Raw genomic sequence first — 16,112 nt, forward strand, 5'->3', positions numbered from 1 at the left:
AGTCATCGTGCCCATCGCTGCAGGAAGGGTGGAGGTTCCCGTCTCATCTCTGTCCCACTCAAACCCCATCTTCCTCCATCTCATATTTAGCCCCACACCTTCCCTTCTCACCATGTCATCTGTCCCCCCACCTTCCCTTCTGCCTCACATCTTTGTCCAAGAGAGATGTACATACATACATTTTTTTGTTTGCTGGATTGCTACATTCATAGTGTAGAACAATCACATTGAGCTAGATTATACAAACATAAGATATTTTTACTTCAGAATTTATGGCGATGCTGCATTAGAAGAACAGTATGGACTGGCTCGTGATTACACCAGTATGGGCGTTTCCAGAACTAGCAGAACAAAAAGCGGACCACTCAGCCCACAGTCAAGTTGAACTGTACTTTGGGTTTCGGGAAACCTGACTGCTGCGGGCAAATCTATGACAGTACCACGTGTACCTAGACAAACTGCTGCAGCTCTCCGAGATCGGGATACGATGAACATCCCAGTCAGTCAGTATGCCAGTGGTCACGCTGGAACCCCGACTGCCGACATCCTGAAGGCAAGTATCAGGCTGACTGCTAGGGTTAGCGCCCGGGGAGGGGGCGCGTTTGCTGTTTAGGGTTAGGACCACGGAGTACTCTAAAGGTGGGTACGCAGTTGGCGATATATCGGCCATTCTATTGAATGGCTGACATATCGCAGGTCCGTCGGCCAGTGTTTACGGCCGATACGTCTGTGAACTCTGTCGTTCACAGACATATCGCGTCGGCCTCGCAGCACAGCCGATGGCCAATATATCTACAGAGATATTGCTGCATCGCTGTGTGTGTACGGGCGACCAGCCGGCCACCCGTACACATGCTGCAGTGGCTGGCGGTGATTGACAGCCAGTCCCTGACGGATCAGGCAGTGTGTATGCACAGCACACTGCCCGATCCGTCCATAGATAGATATATCTGCCGAACAATTGATCGGCAGATCTATCTATCTATCTATGTGTACCCACCATTAGAGTAAAAGCTAATACATGGGACACTACTACAACTTAAATAAGAATTTACTTACCGACAATTCTATTTCTCATAGTCCGTAGTGGATGCTGGGACTCCGTAAGGACCATGGGGAATAGCGGCTCCACAGGAGACTGGGCACAAAAGTAAAAGCTTGAACTAGCTGGTGTGCACTGGCTCCTCCCCCTATGACCCTCCTCCAAGCCTCAGTTAGGATACTGTGCCCGGACGAGCGTACATAATAAGGAAGGATCTTGAATCCCAAATAAGACTCATACCAGCCACACCAATCACACCGTACAACCTGTGATCTGAACCCAGTTAACAGTATGATAAACGAAGGAGCCTCTGAAAAGATGGCTCACAACAATAATAACCCGAATTTTGTAACAATAACTATATACAAGTATTGCAGACAATCCGCACTTGGGATGGGCGCCCAGCATCCACTACGGACTATGAGAAATAGAATTATCGGTAAGTAAATTCTTATTTTCTCTAACGTCCTAAGTGGATGCTGGGACTCCGTAAGGACCATGGGGATTATACCAAAGCTCCCAAACGGGCGGGAGAGTGCGGATGACTCTGCAGTACCGAATGAGAGAACTCCAGGTCCTCCTCAGCCAGGGTATCAAATTTGTAGAATTTAGCAAACGTGTTTGCCCCTGCCCAAGTAGCTGCTCGGCAAAGTTGTAAAGCCGAGACCCCTCGGGCAGCCGCCCAAGATGAGCCCACCTTCCTTGTGGAATGGGCTTTTACAGATTTTGGCTGTGGCAGGCCTGCCACAGAATGTGCAAGCTGAATTGTACTACAAATCCAACGAGCAATCGTCTGCTTAGAAGCAGGAGCACCCAGCTTGTTGGGTGCATACAGGATAAACAGCGAGTCAGATTTCCTGACTCCAGCCGTCCTGGAAATATATATTTTCAGGGCCCTGACTACGTCCAGTAACTTGGAGTCCTCCAAGTCCCTAGTAGCCGCAGGCACCACAATAGGCTGGTTCACGTGAAACGCTGAAACCACCTTTGGGAGAAATTGAGGACGAGTCCTCAATTCTGCCCTATCCGTGTGAAAAATCAGGTAAGGGCTTTTATAAGATAAAGCCGCCAATTCTGAGACACGCCTGGCTGAAGCCAGGGCTAACAGCATTACCACCTTCCATGTGAGATATTTTAATTCCACAGTGGTGAGTGGTTCAAACCAATGTGATTTTAGGAACCCCAAAACCACATTGAGATCCCAAGGTGCCACCGGGGGCACAAAAGGAGGCTGTATATGCAGTACCCCTTTGACAAACGTCTGGACTTCAGGCACTGAAGCCAGTTCTTTTTGGAAGAAAATCGACAGGGCCGAAATTTGAACCTTAATGGACCCTAATTTTAGGCCCATAGACAGTCCTGTTTGCAGGAAATGTAGGAAGCGACCCAGTTGAAATTCCTCTGTAGGGGCCTCTTTGGCCTCACACCACGCAACATATTTTCGCCAAATGCGGTGATAATGTTTTGCGGTTACATCCTTCCTGGCCTTTATCAGGGTAGGGATGACTTCTTCTGGAATGCCTTTTTCCTTCAGGATCCGGCGTTCAACCGCCATGCCGTCAAACGCAGCCGCGGTAAGTCTTGGAACAGACAAGGCCCCTGCTGGAGCAGGTCCTTTCTTAGAGGTAGAGGCCACGGTTCCTCCGTGAGCATCTCTTGAAGTTCCGGGTACCAATTCCTTCTTGGCCAATCCGGAACCACGAGTATAGTTCTTACTCCTCTCCTTTTTATAATTCTCAGTACTTTTGGTATGAGAGGCAGAGGAGGGAACACATACACTGACTGGTACACCCATGGTGTTACCAGAGCGTCCACCGCTATTGCCTGAGGGTCCCTTGACCTGGCGCAATATCTGTCTAGTTTTTTGTTGAGACGGGACGCCATCATGTCCACCTTTGGTTTTTCCCAACGGTTTACCATCTCTTGGAAGACTTCTGGATAAAGTCCCCACTCCCCCGGGTGAAGGTCGTGTCTGCTGAGGAAGTCCGCTTCCCAGTTGTCCACTCCCGGAATGAACACTGCTGACAGTGCTATCACATGATTCTCCGCCCAGCGAAGAATCCTTGCAGCTTCTGCCATCGCCCTCCTGCTTCTCGTGCCGCCCTGTCTGTTTACGTGGGCGACTGACGTGATGTTGTCCGATTGGATCAATACCGCCTGACCCTGAAGCAGGGGTTTTGCTTGACTTAGGGCATTGTAAATGGCCCTTAGTTCCAGAATGTTTATATGAAGAGATGTTTCCATGCTTGACCACAAGCCCTGGAAATTTCGTCCCTGTGTGACTGCTCCCCAGCCTCTCAGGCTGGCATCCGTGGTCACCAGGATCCAATCCTGAATGCCGAATCTGCGGCCCTCTAGTAGATGAGCACTCTGCAGCCACCACAGAAGAGACACCGTTGTCCTTGGCGACAGGGTTATCCGCTGATGCATCTGAAGATGCGATCCGGACCATTTGTCCAGAAGATCCCACTGAAACGTTCTTGCATGGAATCTTCCGAATGGAATCGCTTCGTAAGAAGCCACCATTTTTCCCAGGACCCTCGTGCACTGATGCACTGACACCTGGCCTGGTTTTAGGAGATTCCTGACTAGCTCGGATAACTCCCTGGCCTTCTCCTCTGGGAGAAACACCTTTTTCTGGACTGTGTCCAGAATCATTCCTAGGAACAGGAGGCGTGTTGGAATCAGCTGCGATTTTGGAATATTTAGAATCCACCCGTGCTGACGTAACACTAACTGAGATAGTGCTACTCCGACTTCTAACTGTTCCCTGGACCTTGCCCTTATCAGGAGATCGTCCAAGTAAGGGATAATTAAAACGCCTTTTCTTCGAAGAAGAATCATCATTTCGGCCATTACCTTGGTAAAGACCCGAGGTGCCGTGGACAACCCAAACGGCAGCGTCTGAAACTGATAATGACAGTTTTGTACTACAAACCTGAGGTACCCTTGGTGAGAAGGGTAGATTGGGACGTGGAGATAAGCATCTTTGATGTCCAGAGACACCATATAGTCCCCTTCTTCCAGGTTTGCTATCACTGCTCTGAGTGACTCCATCTTGAATTTGAACCTCTTTATGTAAGTGTTCAAGGATTTTAGATTTAAAATTGGTCTCACCGAGCCGTCCGGCTTCGGTACCACAAACAGCGTGGAATAATACCCCTTTCCCTGTTGTAGGAGAGGTACCTTGATTATCACCTGCTGGGAATACAGCTTGTGAATGGCTTCCAAAACTGCCTCCCTGTCGGAGGGAGACTTTGGTAGAGCAGACTTCAGGAACCGGCGAGGGGGAGACGTCTCGAATTCCAGTTTGTACCCCTGTGATACTACCTGCAGAATCCAGGGGTCCACTTGCGAGTGAGCCCACTGCGCGTTGAAATTTTTGAGACGGGCCCCCACCGTGTCCGAGTCCGCTTGTAAAGCCCCAGCGTCATGCTGAAGACTTGGCAGAAGCAGAGGAGGGCTTCTGCTCCTGGGAAGAGGCTGCCTGGTGCAGTCTTTTTCCTCTTCCTCTGCCCCGGGGCAGAAATGAGTGGCCTTTTGCCCGCTTGTACTTAAGGGAACGAAAGGACTGAGTTTGAAAAGACGGTGTCTTTTTCTGCTGAGAGGTGACCTGGGGTAAAAAGGTGGACTTTCCGGCCGTTGCCGTGGCCACCAGGTCCGATAGACCGGCCCCAAATAACTCCTCCCCTTTATACGGCAATACTTCCATATGTCGTTTGGAATCCGCATCCCCTGACCACTGTCGCGTCCATAACTCTCTTCTGGCAGAAATGGACATAGCACTCACTCTTGATGCCAGGGTGCAAATATCCCTCTGTGCATCACGCATATATAGTAATGCATCCTTCAAATGCTCTATAGTTAGTAATATACTGTCCCTATCCAGGGTATCAATATTTTCAGTCAGGGAATCCGACCACGCCACTCCAGCACTGCACATCCAGGCTGAGGCGATTGCTGGTCGCAGTATAACACCAGTATGTGTGTATATACCCTTCAGGATATTTTCCAGCCTTCTATCCGCTGGTTCTTTGAGGGCGGCCGTATCAGGAGACGGTAACGCTACTTGTTTAGATAAACGTGTGAGCGCTTTATCTACTCTAGGGGGTGTTTCCCAACGCGCCCTAACCTCTGGCGGGAAAGGGTATAGTGCCAATAATTTATTAGAAATTAGCACTTTATCGGGGGAAACCCACGCTTTATCACACACCTCATTTAATTCATCTGACTCAGGAAAAGCTACTGGTAGTTTTTTTACTCCCCACATAATACCCTTCTTTGTGGTACTTGTAGTGTCAGAAATGTTCAATGCCTCCTTCATTGCCGTGATCATGTAACGTGTGGCCCTACTGGACATTACGTTTGTCTCCTCACAGTCGACACTGGACTCAGTATCTGTGTCTGGGTCTGTGTCGACCCACTGAGGTAACGGGCGTTTTATCGCCCCTGACGGTGTCTGAGACGCCTGGACAGGCACTAATTGATTTGTCGGCTGTCTCATGTCGTCAACAGTTTTTTGTAAAGTGCTGACATTGTCACGTAGTTCTTTAAATAAAACCATCCAGTCAGGTGTCGACTCCCTAGGGGGTGACATCACTAACACAGGCAATTGCTCTGCTTCCACATCATTTTCCTCCTCATACATGTCGACACAATCGTACCGACACCCAGCACACACACAGGGAATGCTCTGATAGAGGACAGGACCCCACTAGCCCTTTGGGGAGACAGAGGGAGAGTTTGCCAGCACACACCAGAGCGCTATATATATATATATATATATATATATATATAGGGATAACCTTATATAAAAGTGTTACTCCCTGTTATAGCTGCTGTTTATAATTTAGCTGCCAATAGTGCCCCCCCTCTCTCGTTTTTACCCCGATTCTGTAGGGACTGCAGGGGAGAGTCAGGGAGCCGTCCTTCCAGCGGAACGGTGAGGGAAAATGGCGCTTGTGTGCTGAGGAGATAGGCTCCGCCCCTTCACGACGGCCTTATCTCCCGCTTTTTTCTGGAAAACTGGCAGGGGTTAAATACATCCATATAGCCCAGGAGCTATGTGTGATGTATTTCTTTTGCCATCCTAAGGTATTTCAGTTTTTATTGCGTCTCAGGGCGCTCCCCCCCAGCGCCCTGCACCCTCAGTGACCGGAGTGTGAAGTGTGCTGAGAGCAATGGCGCACAGCTGCAGTGCTGTGCGCTACCTTAGTTAAAGACAGGAACGTCTTCTGCCGCCGATTTCACCGGACCTCTTCGTTCTTCTGGCTCTGTAAGGGGGCCGGCGGCGCGGCTCCGGGACCCATCCAGGCTGAACCTGTGATCGTCCCTCTGGAGCTAATGTCCAGTAGCCTAAGAAGCCCAATCCACTCTGCACGCAGGTGAGTTCGCTTCTTCTCCCCTTAGTCCCACGATGCAGTGAGCCTGTTGCCAGCAGGACTCACTGAAAATAAAAAACCTAAAATAAACTTTTACTCTAAGCAGCTCAGGAGAGCCACCTAGCATGCACCCTTCTCGTTCGGGCACAAGAATCTAACTGAGGCTTGGAGGAGGGTCATAGGGGGAGGAGCCAGTGCACACCAGCTAGTTCAAGTTTTTACTTTTGTGCCCAGTCTCCTGCGGAGCCGCTATTCCCCATGGTCCTTACGGAGTCCCAGCATCCACTTAGGACGTTAGAGAAATTGGCTTTATATATTTAGCACTTCAGTGTAAGTGTATTTAGCAGTTAAGTGTAAGGATGAGGTAAAATTTACATAAACAAACAAGAGTGACCTTACCGGAACGAGTCCAAGCCGGCATAGACACCATCATCCGTGTCTGGATTTGGGTCACTGAGGAAGTCATTCAGCAACAGGCGAGCAAGTGACTTCTGGACAAGTTTGCAGTATGGGGAGTGAAACACCATATACCCAAAGTCATCGAGAGTGAATGGCTTATCATTTCCATCTATAACAAAAGCAAACAAAAACCTACATGAGAAATACACTCATGAGTGATAAGACGAGATCCTCCATTGCATGGGGGAGTAACTGACCTTTCTGCCAGGCTGCATGGATCTTTTTGCGGTAGGTGGAGTAGCAGCGATCCAGCGCGCTCAGGTAGCACTCGATGGACAATTTCCCATCGACAACAGGATACTCAGACACCATGTCAGGTTTGTAGAAGTCATAAGCATGTTGCATGTGTGTCCCACGTAAACCTAGGAAGACATTTGTTCTGTTATCCCTTTAGTGCGCCTAGATGTACGCAAGAGACCAACCCGCACTCTTCTAGAGCTGGACAGAGCTGTTTTAGACATTTCTGGTGGGGTATATTCATTATTCCAGCTTTTATATGCACTATACATCCAATATTTAAAGGGGCCGTTTTGAAAAACCTCAGTAAAACACTTGTAAACTGCTCCATACAGGTCTATGGAAGTTGTAAGCAATACTGCAGCAGAAATAAGCAGCATATACTGCAGACCAATAATAAAAGGTACAACATAATAAAAATAGAACTTAGAATATAGTAAATTGTCAAAACACTTATCAGATAGCTAGCTTACGTATTCAAACCCAGAACACAATATATTACATTTTCCTTTGTTCGAAGGTCTTTGAGAATGACGACAATATTACTGTATGAATGCCATTAGCACAGTTACGTAATACGTATTGCTCAACCAACCTCTTTCTAATATGAGAGTGGCATTTGGCCCCACCAGCATGGCAATAGCTCCAGCTCCTCCAGTTGGCCTGGCACTTCCTGTGGCATACACAGCAATGTCTCCAGCTACCACCAGAGCGTAGCGTCCTGCAGGAAACAAGGCATGTGTAAATTAAGTTACCTCATACTGTATTACAATCATCTAATACAGACATACTTAAAGGAAAACCCTGCAAACATTAATGTAATAACTAATATTAATGTGGAAGTGCAGTTATACTTGTTTAACGCTTAGGCCCCTACCAGATTCTTAAAAGCTAGGGTTACGCCGCTGTGAAGCGGATTATCATTTCACGTAACCCTCGTCAGTAAACAGATTCCAAATCACCAATGTTAGACCGCTGCCTGTCGCCGCATAGCACTTACATAGCTGCGGGATTATCCCATGTGATGAGTGCTAACAGGAGAAGGGAGGCGATGATAAAGGAATTATGGGACAGAGACGAATCAATGGCTCTGTAGTCATGATCTTTGCAAGCAGGTTTTGTAATACCTTGTAAAGAAGGCAGGCATATTCAAGTTATGGTATATATTCACATTACATATAAACAATTTAAATAAAATGTATTCAAATAACATGAGCCATAAAGATTTACCGGTAGTTTCCTTTCTATGAAAAGAGGGAAACGTGTATACAATAAAATTATAAAGGGAGAGTAATGTAGACAGTGGTCTGTACTATGGGAATCACTACAGAGCAGGGGGTTAGAACCTTTGAGTATGTCACCCATCATTGTAAGGTTATATGATATTTTCATGCAGCCTGTGAAGCATACTGGTCTCCACAGCGCTGGTATACTGGTCCCCACATCACAGACTACTGCCTGCCTCAGCAACGACTCATTAGAATAAAATACATAGGGGTATATTCAATTAGGGTCGGATCCATTCCGTCATGCATTTGTCGGAATGGATCCGACAAGGGCTATTCAAGGCTCATCTTTAAAAAAAGTCGAATTGAGATGAGGGGGGAGAGCCTGGGGGAGACGGGGAGAGCCACAGGCAGACGGGGGACAGAAGCGCTGCAGGAGGATGTGGCACAGCCGCCACACGTCACGGCAGCGTCCACCCAGCTCCAGCAAGTGGGACCTCACTTGCTGGAGCCAGGAGGATGCTGCCGCGAGCAGCAGCTATTACACATCCTCCTGCAGCGCTGTACTGTAGCGCTGCTGTCCCCTGTCTCCCCATCTCAGGTCCCACATCTCAGTTCGACTTTTTTTTTCTTTTTTTTTTTTTTCTTTTTTTTTAAGTCAAACTGAGATGGTCGGAAACGGGGCCAAAACCTGTCGAATTTGGCCCCGTTTCCCGCAGAAGTACGTGAATCGGCAGCTATACCGCCGATTCACGTACTATTCGACTTGTGGAATACCCCGACTTGTCGAATAAAAATGCTCGGGACTGAATAGGTCGGAACCTCTTCCGACCTGAAAAAATTGAAAACTGACGTCTTTTCGACAAGACGGCAGTTTCGACCTTAGTTGAATATCCCCCCAAATCTGCACTGTCAAGAATGTTGGTTATATCCACAAAACATCAGCCTCCATGAAGTTTCAATGACAGGAAAGCTCATGCCTGAAGACATTTATGTACAAGAGGCTCACCATCCCAAGAGCTTGACTCCACCCAGTTGACAGCATTGAAGAGAGCTGCGGTTCCCCCATAACAGGCATTTGTCGTGTCTATGCCTTCAACGTCTGTGTTTCCTGAGTCTTCAAACAGCTGCATCAAAACAGTCTTTACAGATTTTGACTTGTCAATGATGGTCTCTGTTCCCACTTCTAATCTTCCTATAGAATCATAGGACAGATTGTTCCTCTCCATCAGCTTCTGGACAACCGTCAGGCACAGAGAGTTGATGTCCTCTCTGTCCGAGCAGAACCCCATCTTGGACTGGCCCAAACCGATTGTGTATTTTCCTGCACTGACCCCGTCAAACTTCTCCAGCTCCTCCTGGTCCACATACTGTGCTGGGAAATAGATCTCCAAGGCAACAATTCCCACATCCTGAGGCCAGGAGGCTTCAGCGGAAGCAGGAAGGGATCCAGGCATGTTAGGAAACCTGGGAAATACAAAGGGGGGGAAAAAATATTATAGAACAAAATACAAAGTGGTAAGTGTAGTAAGTCGATACGTATAAACTACAGATCAAAATACCCAATAAAATCAATTTAATGACAATCAGATACCAAAAAACTAATTCTATAGGTAGCATAAGCATGGCAGCACAATATGGCTCTGGTATACGTTCAGAATGTCAACACTGTCTAAACCATGGAGAGGTCGAGATTGCACATGCCGACACACGATTTTTGCAGATTAGATTTAGGGTAAATTAATTTCTTTGTGGGAAACGGCATAGTCTACAAATTGAATTTGGACATTATGCCAATGTCAACATTCTGAACGTTGACTTTTTGTATCACACTCCTGGAGTCAACGCTGGAGCCATGGCTTTGGTTCCGACCAGCACCACATGCCTATCTATGCGGAGCCTTTATGTTCTTCCCGCATTCATTAACCAATGAAGTTTCCATCCACAGCGCAAAATGATCGAAACCTATCTAGGGCCAATGTGCAGTCGGTTGTTATAAACAAGGTATGACAAAAGCGGGTTACATCTCAGCAAGGTGATCACAAACACAAGTAGCAGTTACAAATGCTAAGCAATATTTATAACAGTAATAAGCCACAGCGCTATACTTATTCACATTATATAATAGGCTCTTCTGTCATCGGTGAACGGAGGCAATGCAGCCCAAACGGGTATGGGTCGTTGGATAGACACAACTTAGGTCGACCATGGAAGGTCGACCTTCATTAGGTCGACAGGGACAATAGGTCGACATGTAGTAGTTCCACAGATCAAATGGTCGACATGAGGTTTTTGACCATTTTTGGTGTCGTTCTCTCCGTAAAGTTATGGGGAACCCAAATTAGTGCACCGTGCCCCCTCGCATGGCTCGCTTTGCTCGGGACAGATTACCGTTCCAATCATAGTCCACGTGGATCATTAAGTGTGAAAAAATCCAAAAAATTAAAGAAAGAAAATGTGAAAAACTCATGCCGACCTTTTGACCCGTCGACCTAGTACATGTCGACCTAACGACCATAACCCACCCAAACCTGTATATAAATACTCAAGGCAGGCAAAATGATGCAGTAGTAGATCAAATTCAATGCATCAGTGGGTCTCAAACCTGTTCATCAGGACCCCAAACAGCTCACGATTTTCAGGTCACCCAGCGGGTGTAGTATGGTTTGCCGGCGGTCGGGGTCCCGGCGAACAGCATACCGGCGCCGGAATCCCGACCGCAGGCATACAGACAGCTGGGCGAGCGCAAATGTGCCCCTTGAGAGCTCGCTGCGGGCATGGTGGCACGCCACGCTATCTATTCTCCCTACAGGGGGGTCGTGGACCCCCAAGAGGGAGAAAAGATGTCGGTATGGTGGTCGCCGGGAGCCCAGCCACCGGTAACCTGAAGACCACCCCACCCAGCAGGTGCACAGGTGTAATAATTACTCACTGACACGTTTTTGTTTTTTCAAATCTGGGGCCTAATTCTTGGATGCAGCTTCAGTGGCCCTGGCAGGGTGATTATGCGGGGCTACCCAAGTGTTACTCAGATGTTCACACCATCAATTCGATGCAGCAGCGGATCACAGAAACACGCAGAGGGCGTCTTTTTACTCAAAACCTCCAGCTCCTTGATTCCTTAATATTTTTATTTATTTGTTCCTTTATTAACTCCTTTGTGCTAATATTTGAGTATAAACGCCCCGGTGTCCTGTTCATAAATACTTCATATTTGTCCAAAAAGAACGGCACTCAGGGACTATCATCATAGCAAAAACTTGTATTAAAGTCAGATCAAACGTAAACATTTTCGGGGACTCAGGTTATTGTCTGTGATCCTGGGTCCCCGAAAACGTTTACGTTTGATCTGACTTTAATATAAATTTTTGCTATGATGATAGTCCCTGAGTGACGTTCTTTTTGGACAAATGTACACACACACACACACGTATATTATATATACATACAGACATACAAGTGTATAAAATAAGCCACAACTACTCTACAGCATGACTATTCCCATCACATGGCCAAACCACCACAGCCCTAAAGGCAAAAACAATAGAGGATGAATGGAGCACATTTTGTCTTTGTAGAAACTGCTACAGGTAATTTCCACATTGCGGTGCATAGGAATCAAGAAAATGTTTAGCACTATTTTAAGAATTTTAAAAAGATCACACAAGATTCCCTGTTCTACCTGTGAACCGTCCAACAATAATAAAATGTAAAAAAAAAACAAAAGAAAAGAAAGATTTAAAACACTACACATCCCAGCATGCCTTGCTACAGTTTTGCTATTTGGCCATGCTAAAACTGTAGCAGGGCATGCTGGGATGTGTAGTTCTACAACAGCTGGAGTGCCAAAGGTTCCCCATCACTGCACTACAGACATCCTGATACAATCTTACAAGAAAATAGACTATGTAAAAGGATTCATTTGACCATAAAATCACCATTTAAAAAGTGCCATAACTGTTGGAGAGACCCCATCACTGAAGAGGGGAATGTTAATGAGAGGAAGATGCATGGAGAAACACTTGAGAACGTATCATCTGACACACATGTCACGGAGCACTTACATGCAGCTTATAGCACCGCTCAGAGGGAGAGGCACCAATACTAGTTACGGTGACTACAGGATTAACAGCTGCTTCCGGGCATCACACAAAAACTGAACATGTCCATTAGACTTACAGATATAGTATCGGCCACAGAGGCTGCTGGCGGCACACGCGTGATCTGAATGTTTGCAAGAACTAGATTTCTAATAAGATATAGAAGAGCACAAAGTGAGCACATGTAAGTAGCAGCTCATGTGAGCTACTACATGATCATATAATTATCCTGTTACGTTGGTGATCCCAATAACATAATTATGTCCTGCTGTAAGCCAATAATAAACAAAGCCTGTGCAGAAGCCCCATCAGGCATTACATAGGGTGGTCTTCAGTATACCGGCGCCGGGATCCCGACAGACGGCATACCGACACTTATTCTCCCTCGTGAAGGTCCACGACCCCCCTGGAGGGAGAATAAAATAGCGCGCCACCGTGCCCGTATCGTGGCGAGCGCAGCAAGCCCGCAAGGGGCTCATTTACGCTCGCCACACTGTCGGTAAGCCGGCGGTCGGGTTCCCGGCGCCGGTATGCTGGTCGCCGGGAGACCGACCGCCAGCATATCGTAGTGAACCCAGGTGGTCTTCAGTATGCCGACTGACGGGATCCCGGCGCACAGTATACCGGAGCCGGGATCTCGACACTTATTCTCCCTCGTGGGGGTCCACGACCCCCCTGGAGGGAGAATAAAATAGCGTGGCGCACGAGCAGCTATCAGAAATCACTTTCTACAACAGGACATTCTGCATGATAATGACTGATCTATAGACATGCAGCCTTGCCCTCTCTCGCCGCAATCTGGGGGCTTCCAGTGAGTGGGACACTACAAATCACAGCATGAATTGAATGAAAAGGCATTCTGAAACTTATAGTTCCACAGCAGCCAGAACTACAGGTGGTCTACACTCAAGATCATGAAGCCAGGAATAACTGAATAATTACCGCAGAGAGTGGGCAGCCAGGTCGCCTGTGTCCCGGGCGGTTACCCTGCAGAGAGGTCACACGCACCGGCACCATCACACTACAGAACGCCGGCCCTGCCTTCCTCACGCATGCGCGCTGTGTATGACTGCGGCACTGAGCGGGGCAGCCATGCCTGATGAGGGCAAGTAACACGTCCTAGTTATTTAGAACATAACGAAGCGATGCCATCACTAGCTTCTCCACGATGATCATCAGTCACATGACGCAAGTGGGAGGACCCGTCAGAGGCGAGGGCATTGAGTGCGGCACGGCTACGCAGCCAGAAGACGCATGCGCAATCCAGCGGCATGGCAGACGTCACGTGATCGAGATAGGCTTCCCCGTATCTTCCCATCCCAGTTTAACACGGTGGAACTGGTACGTTGTGTATGCAGCTACTCTATCATTGCCAGCTAAATAAGCAGGAAACTATACCCTAAAATATCTATATATCTATCACAGACATACATATAACTTATACCCCTTTCACACCGCACAAATAAACCAGTATCGACCAGGCAAATTGCCGGGTCAACACAGGTCGGCGTGCAGTGTTAAAGGGGCATAGCCGAAATCACGGGTTGCCTGACCTGGCCATTCAACCCGGGAATAATGCAGTGTTATACCCAGGTTGAATACCGGGTCAGTGGTTGCGTAAACGGCCTCCCGCGTCGATGCGTCCCGGGACCCGTTCACTACAGGGAGATGCGGCGCGGAGATTCTCCCAGTGCTGCCTCCACCTCCGCCCCCCCGCTGCTATGGCAACCCACCAGCCATATTGCCGGGTCGGGGAAACCTGCAAACCACCCAATTCCCTGGTTTAATCCGGCACTGGCAGTGTGAAAGGGGTATAAAGTGCTCCAACATTATTAAATTTGTTCAGAACATTAAAATGTGTATCGTACGCTTGCCGTGCTTTGGGCACCGTGGCTCTCTCCACTTGACACAGGTTACCATTCCCAATAGATGTCCATATGGACAGTGCTCTGAGGCAGCTTATACCCCTCTCACACCAGCACCCCTGAACATGGGTTTTTGGCACATGAATGCGCATAACCCGTGTTCATGTGCGGTGTGAAAGGGTGTGCGGTGCTTGAAGATCATGTGATCGCCAAGCGCCATCACCACTGACGCCAGCAACCCGGTAATATGACGGGCTGCTGACTGCGGTGTGAAAAGTGCCTGAGGCGGGTCGCACCCTGGGAGCTCCCGTGTCAGGCTCCCGGGTGCGACCCGCCTCAGGCGGCGTGAAAGGCGTATTAGTTAATGCTAGCCCAGGGGGTTCCCATGTTCTGCACTTGAGTTATATATCATACATCCCAAAATGTTGAGATTTTGGCAGGACAGTCCTGTTTTTCAGGCTCTGTCCCATTTTTCCATTAATGGTTCAAGCTGTCAAGCAACGAGTATCTAAGCAGTGTACAGAGAGGCTGCGGGTGGTCCAGCTGCTCGGGGAAATCTGGACAAGCCCCCAGAATGATTGAAAACAGAGGTGTGGTGCACGGCCATGCACCCGTGATTCACAGCTACCTATCCTTTTTGGGTGCGCGTGCAAACGTCCCAACTGTCGATGTAAATTATCCATGTCTCCAGCGAGGTAACACACTGGAAGACGTGGACCAAAGATCCAATGGACGATGGCAGACAGCAACAATTTATTTTTAGCGTACGGAGTGGCCTCCCACGTGCTGGAAATGTACTGGTGTTCTCCATCATTGGCTACATCCAGTGTCTTTCTGGCCAGAGACATGGCTAATCTGCATAAGGGTGACCCGTTTCCTTGGATGAGGATTTACAGCTTGTAGGAAGTTTTTATTGGGATTTAACATTAAATAATAAGATTTTACTTACCGATAAATCTATTTCTCGGAGTCCGTAGTGGATGCTGGGGTTCCTGAAAGGACCATGGGGAATAGCGGCTCCGCAGGAGACAGGGCACAAAAAGTAAAGCTTTTCCGATCAGGTGGTGTGCACTGGCTCCTCCCCCTATGACCCTCCTCCAGACTCCAGTTAGGTACTGTGCCCGGACGAGCGTACACAATAAGGGAGGATTTTGAATCCCGGGTAAGACTCATACCAGCCACACCAATCACACCGTACAACTTGTGATCTAAACCCAGTTAACAGTATGATAACAGCGGAGCCTCTGAAAGATGGCTTCCTTCAACAATAACCCGAATTAGTTAACAATAACTATGTACAACTTATGCAGATAATCCGCACTTGGGATGGGCGCCCAGCATCCACTACGGACTCCGAGAAATAGATTTATCGGTAAGTAAAATCTTATTTTCTCTATCGTCCTAGTGGATGCTGGGGTTCCTGAAAGGACCATGGGGATTATACCAAAGCTCCCAAACGGGCGGGAGAGTGCAGATGACTCTGCAGCACCGAATGAGAGAACTCCAGGTCCTCCTTAGCCAGAGTATCAAATTTGTAAAATTTTACAAACGTGTTCTCCCCTGACCACGTAGCTGCTCGGCAAAGTTGTAATGCCGAGACCCCTCGGCAGCCGCCCAAGATGAGCCCACCTTCCTTGTGGAGTGGGCCTTTACAGATTTAGGCTGTGGCAAGCCTGCCACAGAATGTGCAAGTTGGATTGTGCTACAGATCCAACGAGCAATCGTCTGCTTAGACGCAGGAGCACCCATCTTGTTGGGTGCATACAATATAAACAACGAGTCAGATTTTCTGACTCCAGCTG

At 48.0% G+C, this 16,112-nt stretch overlaps 1 protein-coding gene across 2 annotated transcripts in view; it reads right to left on the reverse strand.

The window, feature by feature from the left end:
- Nucleotides 1–16,112, reverse strand: part of HMGCS1 (3-hydroxy-3-methylglutaryl-CoA synthase 1) — a 66,365-nt gene that overhangs the window by 12,844 nt on the left and 37,409 nt on the right. The window contains exons 1-5 of one of the 2 annotated variants that reach the window (XM_063961691.1): nucleotides 13,388–13,598; nucleotides 9,355–9,812; nucleotides 7,715–7,840; nucleotides 7,080–7,244; nucleotides 6,823–6,991 (exon numbers count right to left, since the gene is read on the reverse strand). In XM_063961691.1, the coding sequence (XP_063817761.1) occupies nucleotides 6,823–6,991; nucleotides 7,080–7,244; nucleotides 7,715–7,840; nucleotides 9,355–9,802 (908 nt within the window). In that variant the 5' untranslated portion in view covers nucleotides 9,803–9,812; nucleotides 13,388–13,598. Of the gene's footprint in view, nucleotides 1–6,822; nucleotides 6,992–7,079; nucleotides 7,245–7,714; nucleotides 7,841–9,354; nucleotides 9,813–13,387; nucleotides 13,599–16,112 lie in introns of those variants that run through there. The other variant, XM_063961682.1, reaches the window with a different exon arrangement.

The sequence above is a fragment of the Pseudophryne corroboree genome, chromosome 1, assembly GCF_028390025.1.
Source record: "Pseudophryne corroboree isolate aPseCor3 chromosome 1, aPseCor3.hap2, whole genome shotgun sequence".
Lineage (NCBI taxonomy): Eukaryota > Metazoa > Chordata > Amphibia > Anura > Myobatrachidae > Pseudophryne > Pseudophryne corroboree.